The sequence below is a fragment of the Podarcis erhardii genome (genome assembly GCF_964252035.2).
Source record: "Podarcis erhardii genome assembly, chromosome: 2".
NCBI lineage: Eukaryota > Metazoa > Chordata > Lepidosauria > Squamata > Lacertidae > Podarcis > Podarcis erhardii.
The window spans coordinates 39832392-39848163 of NC_138498.1; the positions used below are offsets into that span (position 1 = coordinate 39832392).

At 39.7% G+C, this 15772-nt stretch overlaps 1 protein-coding gene across 2 annotated transcripts in view; it reads right to left on the reverse strand.

The window, feature by feature from the left end:
* The window catches only part of B3GNTL1 (UDP-GlcNAc:betaGal beta-1,3-N-acetylglucosaminyltransferase like 1), a gene marked incomplete at its 5' end in the record, with an annotated part of 167449 nt that overhangs the window by 112902 nt on the left and 38775 nt on the right, over positions 1-15772 (reverse strand). For both annotated transcript variants that reach the window (XM_081848750.1, XM_081848749.1), the window contains one exon: positions 14374-14469. In XM_081848750.1, coding sequence (XP_081704876.1) covers positions 14374-14469 — 96 coding nt within the window. The remainder of the gene's footprint in view (positions 1-14373; positions 14470-15772) is intronic.

Here is a 15772-nt window from a genome sequence, read left to right on the forward strand (position 1 = left end):
TGCTCTTAGGGAGTCCCTTACAAGTTTCTGTGCCTTTTGGAAGCTTAATAAATGAGATTTCAATGAAAAAGCCTTTCAATGTGACGGGCAAGACAGGAAGTAAGATAGGACACTTAGAAAACAAAACAGTCCCGTTTTGCTTCCAGTAAGTAAACCTGAATGGGGGTTGCAGTTAGATTACACCACAAACATGACGTTCACCTTCTTATGCACCTAAACAAAAAAATTTGCTGAAGCTACTAATAGCAATATCAGCAGATAAGCAAACAGAGGAGGTGGTGTTAGAAAATGCAGCCAGCTAAGTTAATTTTTTTGCATACTAAAGTGGAAAAGGAGGGAGAGATCAGCGGGGGCGGGGGGAACCATGACTGACAAAACTAGATAAATTATCAACATTTGGAAAACACACAACACTAAGAACCTTGAAAAACCAGGAAAGAAGCATCTATATGGTATTGCCTGAAGTGGGAAATCCCAGAAAACAAGGCAGAAGAACAATATGTAGTATACAAAGGGAAGTACCAGCACACACGTAATGTTCCCTCCTTTCAAGTATAAAATCCACCACTTGTTTCTTCAGCTAGCTTTAACCACATGTCAGGCATATACTGGCACTGACATCAACCATAATTAACCCTAACTAGTTTTCTATTTCAAATCCTAGGGAAAGCTGCAAAAATAACCACAGAGAAGGCCAGTAAACTACAGAAAGGGGAATGTTCAGGTTGGTAGGGGGGAGAGAGATACTGGAACAAAGGAGTGCATAATTCCACATTTATCTCTTTGACCACAGCTGAGGGACTTGAGAGTAGGGATGGATGAGAAATTCAATTCAGTTTGCATTTAAAGCTAAATTTATGAAATTTACGCTTTCCAAAACAACAGGAGAACTGAAACATAGCCATCTTTCAAAATTCACACTTCTCTGAAATTTGCTATGCAGTTCTCCAACCCAAGCATGTTTACAAAAATGCACATATTATGGGAAAGTGTGCATTAAAATGAATACATTGGTGAAAATAAGATACAAAATGCATAATATTAGGAGAAACTGCTTCTCAGCTGTTTTCTTGAACCTCTAATGTACCCCCCATGAGCCCGTTTCCTTCCAACTTGGGTTACCATGCCCCTAGTTATCTGCATCTCAACCTATCCAGCTATTTATGCTTCTTCCCTCTTGTATTCAAGCATGACACCATGCCCCGTTTCTCAAAAAGCCCTCTCTTGACTCTTAGGTTACCCTCTAATTACCCACCCTATACTTCAACACTTTATCATACTGCATCTTTGCCTATGAACTCTGCTCTTCAGACTCTTAACACCCACCACCAAGAAGCCTTTCGCTCTATAACGCAAGGAAGCCCATTGTTGCCCCGTCCCCAGGAGCAGAATATATTCCTTGAACATGTGCATAGCATGTTATTTGCCTTTCCGCAGTCTTTGGCTTATCTCTTTAACTCATTCTCAGATGTAACCAAATTTTAAGTACACGTAACTGCATTTACCCACATTTTTCTATTCCTTGTCTATTCTACATTCCCTTGCATTTCCCCCTCCACAATAATCTATTATAAACTATTATTTCCTTGTGAACTGTTCATTTTTACCTATGAAATGATGTCAGGCGCCATATACTAGGGTTGAAGGATCAGTCTAGTTTCATCCTTCTCACTTTCAACATGTATTCTCCTCCAAGTCCGTTTTCATTTCTATTTTCTTTTTTTTTTTAAAAAAAAGAAAGCCTGCATATTTAAAATCTGCACTTTAATTCATATAAAATATGCTAAAATAAAAATACATTTCCCCAATATAAAGTCCTCAGAAATGAATGCTCCCTCCCTCCTAGCAACACTTGCAGCTGTGTTTTTAATGTGCAAGGCAGCAGCCATGCCAACAGTCAAGATTTCTAGCCACTAGGAGTGTCCATTGCACATTTTTAAGAGGAATGGAAAAGCTTAAAGGCAATCCTCGCTTTCTAAAAGCTTTGATGTGCATAGATAAGACCATGGTCAGCACTGCTCTAGGTTCTTGTATAGATAAGACTGATTGTTTTCAGATAATGAGTCTATGACATATTGAAATTAATTACAGAGGTAGGAAACGCAAAACATTTTGCTATTTAATCACTGTTGTCCATGCACTGGCAACCTTCATGGCTTACTTACCATGGGCTTGATGTGAGGTTGCCCTTGTAGTTCAGTTAGAAGCTGCAGCTAGTGTAAAATGTGGCAGCTCAGTTGCTCATTGGGGCAAATCAATATCACAATGTTATACAAATTTATGGTGAGACCAGGGCTTTTTTCAGCTGGAACTCACTGCAACTCAGTTCCAGGACCTCTCAGGTGGGCAACATTGATATTATTTTTCTAGAAAAATAGCATTGAGTGAAACCACACATGGACTACTGGTCACCTCACATGAAACAGAGCAGGACAAGGACAAACAACATGATCAAGGGGAGACAGCAACGCCCCTACGAGAGCAATTCCCTTACAACATTTGTGGCTTTCCAGTTTAGAAAACCTGAGTAAGGGAGGATCATTGTAATAGTGTACAAAATGAACAGCATGGGTAAATGCTTTTGTCTTTTGCACTTAATGGTAGAGCCTGAGGTCACCCAACAAAGTTGAATACTCAAAAACTCAAGACAGCAAAAGGAAGTACTTTGCCACACAGCACATCGTTAAACTATGGAATTTGCTCCCACAATATGGAGCAGTGAACACCAACTATGAGGGCTTTAAAAGGCAGTTAGCCTTATCTTCCTTGAATCTTTCTATCCGTGGCTATCATTTATGATCGCTCTACTTCTTCCAGTATCAGAGGTGGTAGGCCTTGGGCTGACAGTTGCTGAAGAGCATGAGTGGAGAGATTACTGTTGTGCTCGTGTCCTGCTCATGTGTTTTCCAGAAGCATCTGATTGGCCACTGTGAGAACTGAACGTCGGACTAGCTGCACCTCTGACCATGTGTTACAGAGCGCTTCATATGCCCTTAACAAATGTGTACAGTGGTGCCCCGCAAGATGAATGCCTCGCAAGACGGAAAACTCACTGGACGAAAGAGTTTTCCGTTTTGGAGGTGCTTCGCAAAACGAATTTCCTATGGGCTTGCTTCGCAAGACGAAAATGTCTTGCGAGTTCCTGCGGGTTTTTTTTCCCTCCCCCCCCCCTTTTCCTAAGCCGCTAAGCCGCTTATCCGCTAAGCCGCTAAAAGCCGCTAAACCGCTAATAGCGCTAATCCACTAAGCCGTCAATGGGCTTGCTTCGCAAGACGAAAAAACCACAAGACGAAGAGACTCGCGGAAGGGATTCTTTTCGTCTTGCGAGGCACCAGTGTACTTTGGATTGTCTAGAAGCTCATTAGAGGGGGGTTCCTTTTAACGCCCCCACAATAACCTGGCAACCTTAATTCTGTCATTGCTTAATGTTCATATTGCATCCGTAATGTTTCATGAAATATTTAAGTTTCCTTGATAAAAAATGATTCACGAGGCTACATAAAAAGTCAGAGGAGTTCACCAATTCACCATGTAAATCGACCCCTATATGTCACAATTAATAGAAGACCAGGCAAAGGCCATATCTACTTTCCACACTGGTCATTAAATTTAATTCATATGCTTAGCCAAGATATTTAATCTCATGGTATCATCATTTCATAAACACAGATGTTAACTTTTCAAGTACTACATGAGTAGGAGGGCATTAATTGACCAAACTACAATATGCTTCTAACATCCATGTTCCATACTCAAAACCACAAATGACAAAAACCAAAATGGAATATTGTTTCAGATAATGCATGTGCCATCATCTATTTTATTGCAACTGTTATGTCTGTCCCCTCTGTTTTTTTAAAAAGCATTTGCCATAAACATGATGTTTTGAAGCAAGTTTATATGATCCCTGAAAACAAGCCGAAAGAAAGAAGAAAGATCGGGAGGGGTGCTGTTCCTGAAAGATAAATGCTGTAATGCAAAGAGTCTAGAAAGTCGAAGCCAGTGCAAGCAGCCTTGCTGAATACAAAAACCACACAGCCTGAGAAAACAAGTATCACATAATCACATATTCAAGGCTTGCATATGTCTGATGGATGATCTTTAGGAGCACCTTTATATGCATAGATTTAAATATACTGAAATATTTCATCTGAGCTGCTGGGTGTTTGCTTCCTGGCACATGCTTCTGTGTATTTACAAACGGAATTATACACTGAGCTCTTGCACCCAACAAGTGAGCATAAATGTTACAACACCAGCAGTTTGTCATCACTGCTGAAATCATGTGATCATCTTCACGGAAACAAAAGCTCAATTGTTATTGCAGCTAAAGATGCAAAAATGTTGCAAAAAGCACATATTTAACTCAAACGAATGCTTTAACTATACAATCATAGTTCGTATGTATTTACTCCCTTGGAAGAGTTGAAACATTTCGACCTCTTTGCACTTCTATCTTTCACTAAATATTTCCAGTAGAAGCAAAAGAAACAGGAGATATGCAATGTTATCAGAATTCATTAACGGCTGAAATAATGAATGAAGCTGCTAGGCAATTCAAATAAGAAGACAGCAAAGTGCTACCACTCTGACCACTGATGGGATTACATCCAGGAAACATTTGGTTCAGACTTGTTTCTACCTTGAAGGTTCAGCTCAAGAGTTGACTAAGGCATAGCATGTGTACAATCGCTCCTGAACTATGCTCCACCTCATGTATGAATACAACCTATAAACAAAACAAAACAAAAAACACCTATGTGGATAGAAAACAATATGCTATAAAGTTCTTACCCTAAGTGTCACCCTAATTTTCCACACAGAATGGCCAAAATCCAGCAGAGATCAAGCATGCTTTATCAATGGGCTATTAATACCAAAGGACTAAAAGCAGGAGGGTGTCTACACTCTTAGACCAGAGACACATTTTGAATTTTGGGAATGTGTTGTGGGTGCTAGTTACAAAATGGCTGGCTGCTTGGGGGGCAGGGGACTCAGAATAACACAAAATCAGAGAGAGTAAAGTCCTTGCTGCTTCCCACCCTTCTCACCACCACTGGACAACCTCATGCTTGCTGTGGGAAGTCACCTATGTCCTGTTGGTTTTAACTATGGAGATCACACATTGTTGACTCATACGGGCACACACATGCACACACATTCTGTCCAGTAACAGGGAGCATTCCCAAGTACCAGAAAAAATATACAGGGTGGCTGCACCACTTAACTCATCCACCCGCCACTCCCACACCCTGATGCACATCATGTATACATAGTCAGACATAAATTTCTCTCTCTTCCCAATTGTGTATCTCCTCCTTCCTCTCTCTCGCCCCCTCTACTCCCCACTTTCTCACACACAGCCCCACACCTCCCTCCTCTCTGCCCAAATGCATCTCTCTCAATCACTCCCCCACCCACATTCAAAGAAGTCCCTCCATAGGCTTCCTCCCCAACCTCCTTTTTTTCAAAGGCTACCAACCTAGCTTTCACAGGTAAGGTAAGTGGAAGAAGGTATTCAATATTTGGGATGATGGCAGACCAACAGATGTGATTTTGTGGGCCTGAGTCAACCTGAAGGTTTAAAGTTTAAAGACACTTTTGCAGGCCAGTTCTACACATGCTACCTCTGCATCCCACAGAACTCAGAAGGATTTGCTTCTGAGTACACAGGCGTAGGACTGAGCTGCTTTTAAATTTGGCTTCTGTCCATGAACTTCAGGGAGCCAGCTAGTATACTAATGTATGGAAATTATGCTCCTAGATGAGAAAGTAGAAAAATCAACTTCCAAATGCAGAAGTTTATGCTCACAAGTCAGCATTTTTACTAAAACAGGGGACAGGGAAACTTTAACTGAAGTCCCTTCTTACCTATTAACAAAAAACAGATGCGTTACAAAAGTGACTTTGTATGAGTTAACCGGGGCTCTTGCCCACACAGGCTGCTCACACTGTCACCCAGCGTGCTAAAAGGAAATAGTTGCTGCCTTGAGCCTTTATCTGCCCACGTGAAATGAAGCATGCTGGCTGACCACAGAATGGCCTCTGTTCCCTTTTGCGATTGCCAACATCTGCTGGGCAGATCTATGAATAATTTCACAATGAAAAGCTCTCACCCACTCCAATCCACTGTATATGTAATTCAAGGTACACTTCTATTAGGGACCTGTTTGTTCCTAGGCCAGTCTTTTTGAATTCTATCAAACTGGAAGACAGAGTAGAAAAAGCAGCTTTGCTCAGGTGACAAAGCTTGACAGTAACATGCCTACATCTAATACTTCGTTCTGTCCTAGGTCCACGTTAATCCCCCAGGATCTGTGTGTCATCATTTAAGTGTGTTTGAGAATTTACTGTTGAAGAAGTTAGAACCATCTGGGGAAAAAAAAATATGTAAGCCATAGGTAGATTTGAAAGCACTAAACCACAGATAGGAAACCTGTGGCCCTCTAGATGTTGTTAGACTTCCACTTCCATCATCCCTAACAACTGGCCAGGCTTGCTGGGGAGTTTGAGTACAACAATATCTGGAGGACCATAGGTTCCCTATCTCTGCATCAACAATTTGGCGTAAGGTCCAGGCATAATTATTAAACGTACATATACCGTATTTTTCGCTCTATAGGACGCACTTTTCCCCCTCCAAAAATGAAGGGGAAATGTGTGTGCGTCCTATGGAGTGAATGCAGGCTTTCGCTGAAGCTGCGCACCCCGGGCTTCGGGCAGCTATCTGCAAGCCCTCGGAGCACGGCGGGAGTTTCCGCAGCGGTAAGTAGTCGTTTTGAACACCCCTCCACAAACCAGTTTTCTGTGGGTGGCAATACATGGCCCCAAATGTAATTTGTTAATGGGTGACTTCATTACACTCATAGTGACTAGGTAGACACATGGTCAAGTCTCAACCAAGAGCTAAAATGTTGAGATAGCCTAAATGACTGTGCTCTCCAAATGATTGTGCTCTCCAAAGGTTGGTGTTGCAACAGACCAGAGAGGAGGCAATCCTGGACTTAAGTGGTACTTAAGACCTAGTTAAGACATCAGTGGAGTTCCAACTGACTGAAAATAGTAATCACAATGCTATCCAATTTACATGTAAGTAGACAATTCCAAAGCAAGTCCAACACAGTCATATTTCACTTCAAAAGGGGAACATTTCCCAGCACTCTACTGTCTCCCCACCTGAACCCCACAGGACTGAGAAGGAAGGCGGGAGTCATACCAGCCTCCTCATTGCTACTGGATTATTTATTTATTTTGGGGGGGGGGCTGCCTAGTTAATGTGAGCCTTTAGCTCAAAGACTAAGGCACTGGATAACAAGAATGGGAGAAGGGGAATTCCAATTTGCCATCCCTGCAAGAATCTCTAGTAAACAGAATTTGCACACAGATGCAATTGCCAGGAAAGCTGAGGAGCAGAGACTCTAAATTACAAGGCATGGATCAGCTGCCAGGGGGTGGTGTTTTCCCTCAAGCATCCTCAGGCTTCATCTGGCCTGCAGTGCATGAAGAAAAACTAAGAGCTGGCAGGCTCAGGAACACCCAGCCTATCCTGTGAAGACAGGAACTTCCAGGATTGGAAGTATTTTTATGGAGACTCCTTTAGTTTGGAGTGAGGGGCTAGATAGGGTCCTGTTAAGAGTGACATATGGGGCAAGAGGATCTGCTTGTTCACCATGACATAGTAGGAGAGGGATAGAGACTACAGGAATAAATGTTGGTGATTGGGTTGAATAAGACTGCCTTGAGTAGGTTGAATACTGAAGCACTTTGGCCACTCACTGTGTAAGTATGCCACTATCAGTTATTTTATGAATTTGCTTTCTTATATTATTCTGGTGATTTGTTTATAATCATGATCTATTTTATTGCATAAATATACTGTTCACCACTCTGCATGTCTTTACACCAAAAAATCAATATATAAGGAAACCATAACTTAGCACACATAATGATTTCTAGAAGGGTAATTGTTTTAGTCACTTGCAGCAAAAATCACACAGTCTTGTGACACCTTAAAAACTCATTTATTATTCCATGAAAGCTTATGAAATAATAAATAGCTCTTTAAGGTGCACAAGGCCCTATATTGGAAGCAGTTTTTAGATTTTCACACACAGGTTGGGTACAAAGGCCTTTCATATTGTCCTTTAGTCAGCCAAATAAGTGTTGGCAAACTATGACCAATTCTGAAAAGGGAAGAGAGCATGCAAACCCATTGTATGCTCCTGATTTCCTAACAACAGTAAAGAAATCAGCAAATATTTTGTTTGCATCAGATCTTCATGTATATCCATTCACGGGAATATACATGGGAACTTCACCTGTGGGTTAAAAATATTATGTCAAAATTAGCCCTTTAAGTTGATGGAATAACAATCTCATGATTGAAAGAAGAACACTAAATTTAAGTCTCCAATGTCACCCCCTCCCCATCTCAAGAAAGATCACACAGCTCCTTCTAATAATCTTAGCATAGCCTTTGCTTTCTGTGCCGTTAGTTGCATTTGTGGTGACTTTGTGGCTGTCCTGTGGTGAGACAATGACACACAGTGTTGCAAAAGAACAAATGTAAATTCTGTTTAACAGAGGGTAACAAAAAGCTCTCAACCTTCTGTTGTATTTGTGCCAGAACAAATACTATGTTTTTTTAATTGGAAAAATTAATGTTTTATTTATTTTATTTATGTTTTATTTTATTTTTTATTTTATATTAATGTTTTATTTTTAACAACTAAGCAGTAAATAAATATTGTTCAATAAAATAAGTCACAGGACAAAGAAATATCTTGAAAAATTCAGCATCAAGTACTAAACACTACAAAGGATGGCATGCACAGTATGAAAGCAAAGACCAAAACACTTTAAGCAAGTCGTCTTTTTATGGCCACATACTAGTAAAAAATTTATCTGACAGCACAAAATCTGCCTTGTAATTTTAATATGTAGAATAAAATATTCCATGCCTTCCTGTCCATGCTGAGGAAGCTTTAAACATTAGCTTAAAGGTGACAAAACTAAATGTATGGAAAGGGCGTACAGCACTTGTAAGGATATCAGTACTATTCAGGGTTTTTCAAGAATATGAGCCACTATATTTAATCATTTCAGGACTGGATTGCTCCATTACCTCTCTCTACCAAAAATAATTACAAATTAACTACTACAACAAATATCAGCCAATGACAGCTTACTTCTGCCTATCATTTGGCCAAAATGTGAGTTCTGTGAAATACGAACATAACAGGAAAAAACACAAATATTTAATTTACCAGGTTGGGGGGTAACTCACACATGCGTGCACACACGCACACCCATTCCTATGGTTGAAAAACAAAGCAGGAGAAGACAAATGCATATGGTCACTAGGTGCTGAGATAAGATGCAGTGTGGAGATAGCAAAAGCCAGTAAGAAGGGAATGGTGCAATGTGGTTTGGTTTTCTGCTTCCCTGGGCCCACCAGACAGCGATTCAATAGATCTTTGCCTCCAAGGAAACAGAGGACCAAAGAAACACTCCTCACTGAGAGTGCTCTTTAAGAAATCTTTTCCTAATGCAGCACTGGAACATTTAAGAACGTGTAAGAATTTAATTATTCCCAATAACATATTAAATTTCTGTAAGTGCACTGAGCTACCACTGGCAGTAAAAAATATTTTCTACTTAAGTGTTTTTGAGATCCCAAAAGTGTTTTTACCAGCATACTTTCCATCTGATTATAAGTGCACATTATAAATGAATAAATTTAAATGTGGGCTTATCATGGAAAACAGAAGAAAATTCCCCTTGAAGAACAAAAGCCTACACTGTTTTTGAGAGTTTCTGTTTCAATAATTAGCAATAACAACTCATACATGGCATTTCATATCACACTGAGGACTTCACCAGTTCACGATAAGATATTTGAAAATGTGCATACTGGGTGATTCTCTGCAAGATCTGATGCAAAAGGTTAAATTCACCCACATCAGAGAAGCCAGCTCATCTACTGAAAGGGCAGAAACCCAACAGCTACCCAGCAGCCCAATGCATACCACTTCCTCCTTCTTCATGTACCGGATGGCTTACAACCACTCACATTTCCTCTTGGGCGAGGGCCTGGCTAACATTTTGCTAACCGCAAAACCCATTCTTGCCCTACCTCCACTTCACTTGTGATCATGCTACTTCTCAAACTGTGCTGTATATAGGCATGGGCTGTACTATACTGTACTGCATATAGGACTGGGCTCAGTTGTTAAACATTCTTAAAGTAGAATATATCTTTAAAAAAGAACACTCTTTGTTTAATAATAATAATAATAATAATAATAATAATAATAATAATAATAATAATTTTTATACCCCGCCCGCCCCAGCCAAGGCCGGGCTCAGGGTGGCTAACAAGCAATAATAAAAACAAGTTGAATGAATACAACTTAAATACAACATTAAAATATTGAAACATTAAAATATTAAAATGCAGCCTCATCACAGGAGGAGAAAGGAGAAAGAAAAAAGAAAGAGGGGAGGGAATCAAATTGGCTCCAAGCCAAAGGCCAGGCGGAACAACTCTGTCTTACAGGCCCTGCGGAAAGAAATCAGATCCTGCAGGGCCCTGGTCTCATGAGGCAGAGTGTTCCACCAGGCCGGAGCCAGTGTGGAAAAGGCCCTGGCTCTGGTTGAAGCTAATCTAACTTCCTTAGGGCCCGGGACCACTAGGGTGTTGCTATTTATGGACCTTGAGGCTCTCTGTGGTCCCGTAGGTACAAGGGTCCTAGGCCGTGAACACACGATTAAAAAGCAAAACTAATACTCACTTTTTTAAAAGCAAATGACTAGTGATCAACTCTGCTCTCCAACTCTTCTAAATCAAGGGGGGGCCTTGATGCTTATTGCACTGAAGTGCCCCTTCGTTGTTAAAAACTCACTGGCACACCCAAGAGGCAGGTTCCTTCTATTAAAGAGCTCTCTAAGGACAGGTAAGCACACAGTTGGTTGTTTTTATGCTCCTATTACAGGTTGATTTTGTGTTTTTTTAAAAAAATCTCTACAAGACTTTCATGATGGTGAAATAATTTTAGCACACCTGAATGAGTGCCTGAACCCTAATGCTTGACCACAAAGGCTCCACTTCTAAGCTCTCAAAACTGGTAAGTCTTTTACAGAGCTCCTTCGCAACCATAACTTCTGTGACCCTTGGCAGCTTTGCCACCCTACTGATAAAGAATTCCTGTTCCACTCATACCCATTTGCCTTAATGGCCTGGGATCATCAACATCATAAATTTTATTTGTATCCTGCCGTCCCCAGCCAAAGCTGGGCTCAGAGCGGCTAACGTCATATAAACAAGACAATATGCATAATACAATATACAATATGCAAATAAAATAACATTCAACATTCATTAAAATAATATAGAATATTAAATATCAGCATTTCAAAATTAAACAAAAATCCACTCTTAACCATTACAATAAATAATTTCTAAACCCCACTCAATAAATATATTTTCATCTCACACAATCTTTGGCCTAAAGTAACACAGACCAAAATTTAATGATGTTTCAATATGCTTAGCTTCCCTCCCTCAACAATCCATCTAGTCACTTGACTAGAAACTACCATATCAATATTCAGAGTCAGCTTCCCATTCTAGAGGTAAACTCGATTTCTTTCACATCAATTCTCATTCCTCTTAACTCTATATAAGCTCAAATCAATTTCCATTAAAGGTGACTGAAATGATCCACAGAAATATAACCTGGTGAATGCCCTTGAACTTGTTGCTTTCCTTTTCACGCTCAGTTCAAGCAGTATGTTGATATCATTTTAGTTGTTTAATCAAGTTGGCTATTAAGAAAAAACTTCTCTACAGATAAGCGTTTTCCAATTCAACAAAATTGCAATGTCAGATATTCCACAGTTCATTATTTCAAAATCTTTTTTCTGACTCGACTGCTAATCTGACACAAAATTCATCTGAGGACCACTCGAGTATGTACTTTCATTCCAAGAAGGCGTTTTCTTGTGAGTCTTTCACTTGAAGTTGACATTAAATATCAGTGCCTCGTTCTATAGCATGTACTATTGATTATATGGTATAATCATGTATAATTTATATATGTACAATGTATTTTGCTTCATACTTCAGAGATGTCACCAGATAGTTTGAAGGTGCAACATGAACATTTCCCTGCATTATATTTATCACCCTGAAACTTGCATGATTGCCGCTAACATTAGAGCAGTGAGGAAATGAAACAAGAGTTCCTACAATATGAAACCTAGCATAGATTTATTCCTCTTCTGAGAAACTTAAGCCTAAAAAAATTAAAAATACCTGTCTTCCTGCCAGAATACCACAATATCTAAGCCCCAAATATGTGCTTCTTAAGACACACTGTGATGGTCTGCCACGACCCAGACATTAGATCCCTCATCATACTCTGCTAATACACATATTTCCCTGAAAATGGAACAGGTTTCTTCCATAAATGTACTTGCGTTTGCCAAACTTTTTTTCATTCAGTGATTGTTGAATTAGGTAGGAAACAATCTGTTGCTAAGGTAATTATGTTGGTTTCAAATCACACAAGATGCATCTCACTTAGAGATAATTTGTCCTGGGTTTCTGCATTTCAAGAATTACAAATAAGTATTTGCTGACCAGTAAAAGGGTCAGTTATATAAAGCCACTCTTGAGATACTACTGAATTTCTTGACGGGCAAAATATATATTTTTCTTCTCCCCACCCTTTTTTTCTTACTCCATAAACTTGAGCATGCACAAATACAGAACACACCACTGATCTGGGCTATTAATAGCAGCAAAAAATCAAACCTAACAAAAAACAAAGAACACTTTTGTACCTAGCAGGGTATTAGTGGGAAACTAATAGTAAAAATTATTTCAGCCACCTCAGGAAAGGCCAGAATTATTCAACCCTCAAATGCACTAAAATATGGTAGCTTCCCATCAAATACCCAACATTGTATAAATATGGATATAATCCAATGTCTCTGAATGCTGCTATTATATATGGAAGCCATAATACAAGCCATGGTAAAATTTGTAGCACAGTGACAAGTCTTCCCACATACTTAAATATATACACACAGAGATGCTATGTTAAGACACTTGGAAGGTTGGATCCACAGACTTGTAGAAAAAAATAAGGGGGGGGTGTAGGAAAGAGCTCAGTATGGCAACCACATCCAACAACTCTCTCCCCCCCCCCCCACTTCAAGTTCCTAAACTAGTTCCTGAGACTCAAGGAATTCAGAGCTGAAGGCAGAGAGGGGAAAGAATCTTCATTCATTTTAAATATTTGTATCCATTTGGTGTACAAGATCCCAGTTAAGGCCCAAAGAACATAACAATAAAACCAAAGCAAACTATATTTCAATTATTATTTTTTTGCAGGGAGGGGTACAGAATGGGTTATGTGGCAAAATTATAAAAATAGTAGGTTGTTTTCAAAATAAGTCCTGCTCAAACAACAAAATCTTAAGTTGGTGCCTAAAATGTTCCAACTTAAACATAAACAATACAGGGCTATTATTACATGTTGAAAAAGGAGTAACTATTTGCTCTTTGGGGGAATCCTCTCTTTGGAAAAGTAACCAACAAAACTGGAAATTTTATTTTGGCAGAAACAAATGAGAACAAGTTTCTTAAATTTACAAAAGTTATTGTCCTGTTTCTCTGTGCCTAGCACTTGGTTTGACTTTAGTGACAAACATTTCAAATACAACAATGTAACTTAGAAAGAGAACAGTTGTGCTGGTATTTGGCTATCCTCACCACAACCTGCAAGGTAGACTAGGCCAAGCATAAAAAGGAACAACTGGCCCAGAGTCACCAACTGAGCTTTATGGATGGCCAGGGACTTGAACATCAGATCACTTTAGGTCAGAGTCCAGTACGCCAAACACTACACCACATTGGCTCTCCCAAAGAATCTAAATCTAACAAAGTGTATAATAATGTCTACCCTAGTTTCTATGTCTATAGATTAACTGCTCTGCATAATTAGGCATAGAAGCCTGAATCAAAAATACCATTTTTGTGAAAGAAGCTAAAGTGATGATACTTCTGAGTAATGAAGTGCAGCCCAACTGCAGTGATCATGGTATAGATTCTGTCCACCTACAGTTTGGAACAAGAAATATGGGGAGTTCAGCTGCTTTCTATAACTTCTCTCCTCCCTGTTATAATCATTTTACGAACATAGAAATATACTTATACTGTCTAGCTCTTGCTACCCGGTAGATTTATGTAAGTACACTTCCACTTCCCGGGTACTCAAGCTAAGTGAGTAAACAACATAAAACAAAAGAAACAGATGGGAATCAGCCTTCTGGCATCTTAAGGTGAAAAGGATAAATGCAAAATACCTGAGTAAGAAGCTGCTCACAGGTTAGATTATTGATCCATCGAGTGTATCGCTCAGTTGCCTCTGCTGGCTGTCTCTCAATTTGGCAACCTATAATCTGAAAGTACAAACAGACATTACCTTTAGGAAGTGTAGATAACATAGCATTAAAACAGTTAAGTAATTTCAAACATTCTCTGAAGAGAGAAGGAGGCCCTACAGCATTAACCTTCAGCATTAACCAAGCTGGTGCCAAACATATTGTTGTGCTTTCCTTTGGACAACATTAGCGAGGCCGAGAGGGGGAAACTTGTCATCTGGGCAGCCCAGGACCTCCATACACACTACTCAGGCTAGCACCCCAGGGAAGTCACCTTGGTGCTACTAATGCAGTGGTTTGTTATCCCTTTGAACTCTACAATTCTATGATTTTATGCACATGGTATCAATGTACCATGACTCTCAACATAGGAAATGCTACTACTAACAGAGTTTATGCTGCAATCTACCCCATCCATCAACTTTACAGATACAAGGAGCAGTTAACCATGCATCCTAAAGACATATCAAGTCACATACATAGTTAAAAACTAGAACACCCTTTAAGTGAGTGCAGCAGTTTTGTTTAAACATTTTTATTCTGACAGCTGTGATGGCTTTTCTAATGTTATCAGATTGGACTGCCAAAGCAGCATATACATGTACAGTTCCATCTGTTTGCTTATCTAGGTGGCCAGTAGGGCCCCCAAGCTAGTCTTGTCTTTCCCACTAATTATGTATCCAAAGTAAACAAAAGAGATCTTGAGCTAATTGCACTGTTACTGACATTTCACACTTGCTGTGCCCTTCTGCTTACAGACTTCGGAGATGCTATCTGAACACAAAATTAACATTAGGATGAGTGACTTACGAATTCCGAGCTTTGGTTCTAATGATCAAAGTCTTGTTCACTCATAAAACAATCTTAACTGAAGTTAATGTAACTGTGTACATATCAAAACTTGCTCAACTTGTAACCCATGAAGTGAAACACAGCCTGCCAGCCATAGATCGTCACTTGGCCTGTGGTGCAAGAACCCTCTATATTTTGCTGTTTATCTGCAGTTCCAGCTAACTCATGAAGGTTGACAACCTTCTGGCAGGACCAATGCTTGGCTGGTCACAAGTTGTGGCATGCCTGAAATGCACTGTGGACCGTCAAATGTCATAGTATGAAGAGTCTTTAAACTGCATAATATTTGAACTGTCATGCAACACAAGTGTTTGGTTGCTGGAGAATAATATCAACTGAAGCAAGTTCAATCAACTGTCTGGTCACAACACTTATATGTATAGTGGGGGATGTAGTTTGTTAAGTACGCAAATCAAATTTCCATGCTTGAGCAGCAGCTTAAAATGATTCTATCATGACTGCTCACTAA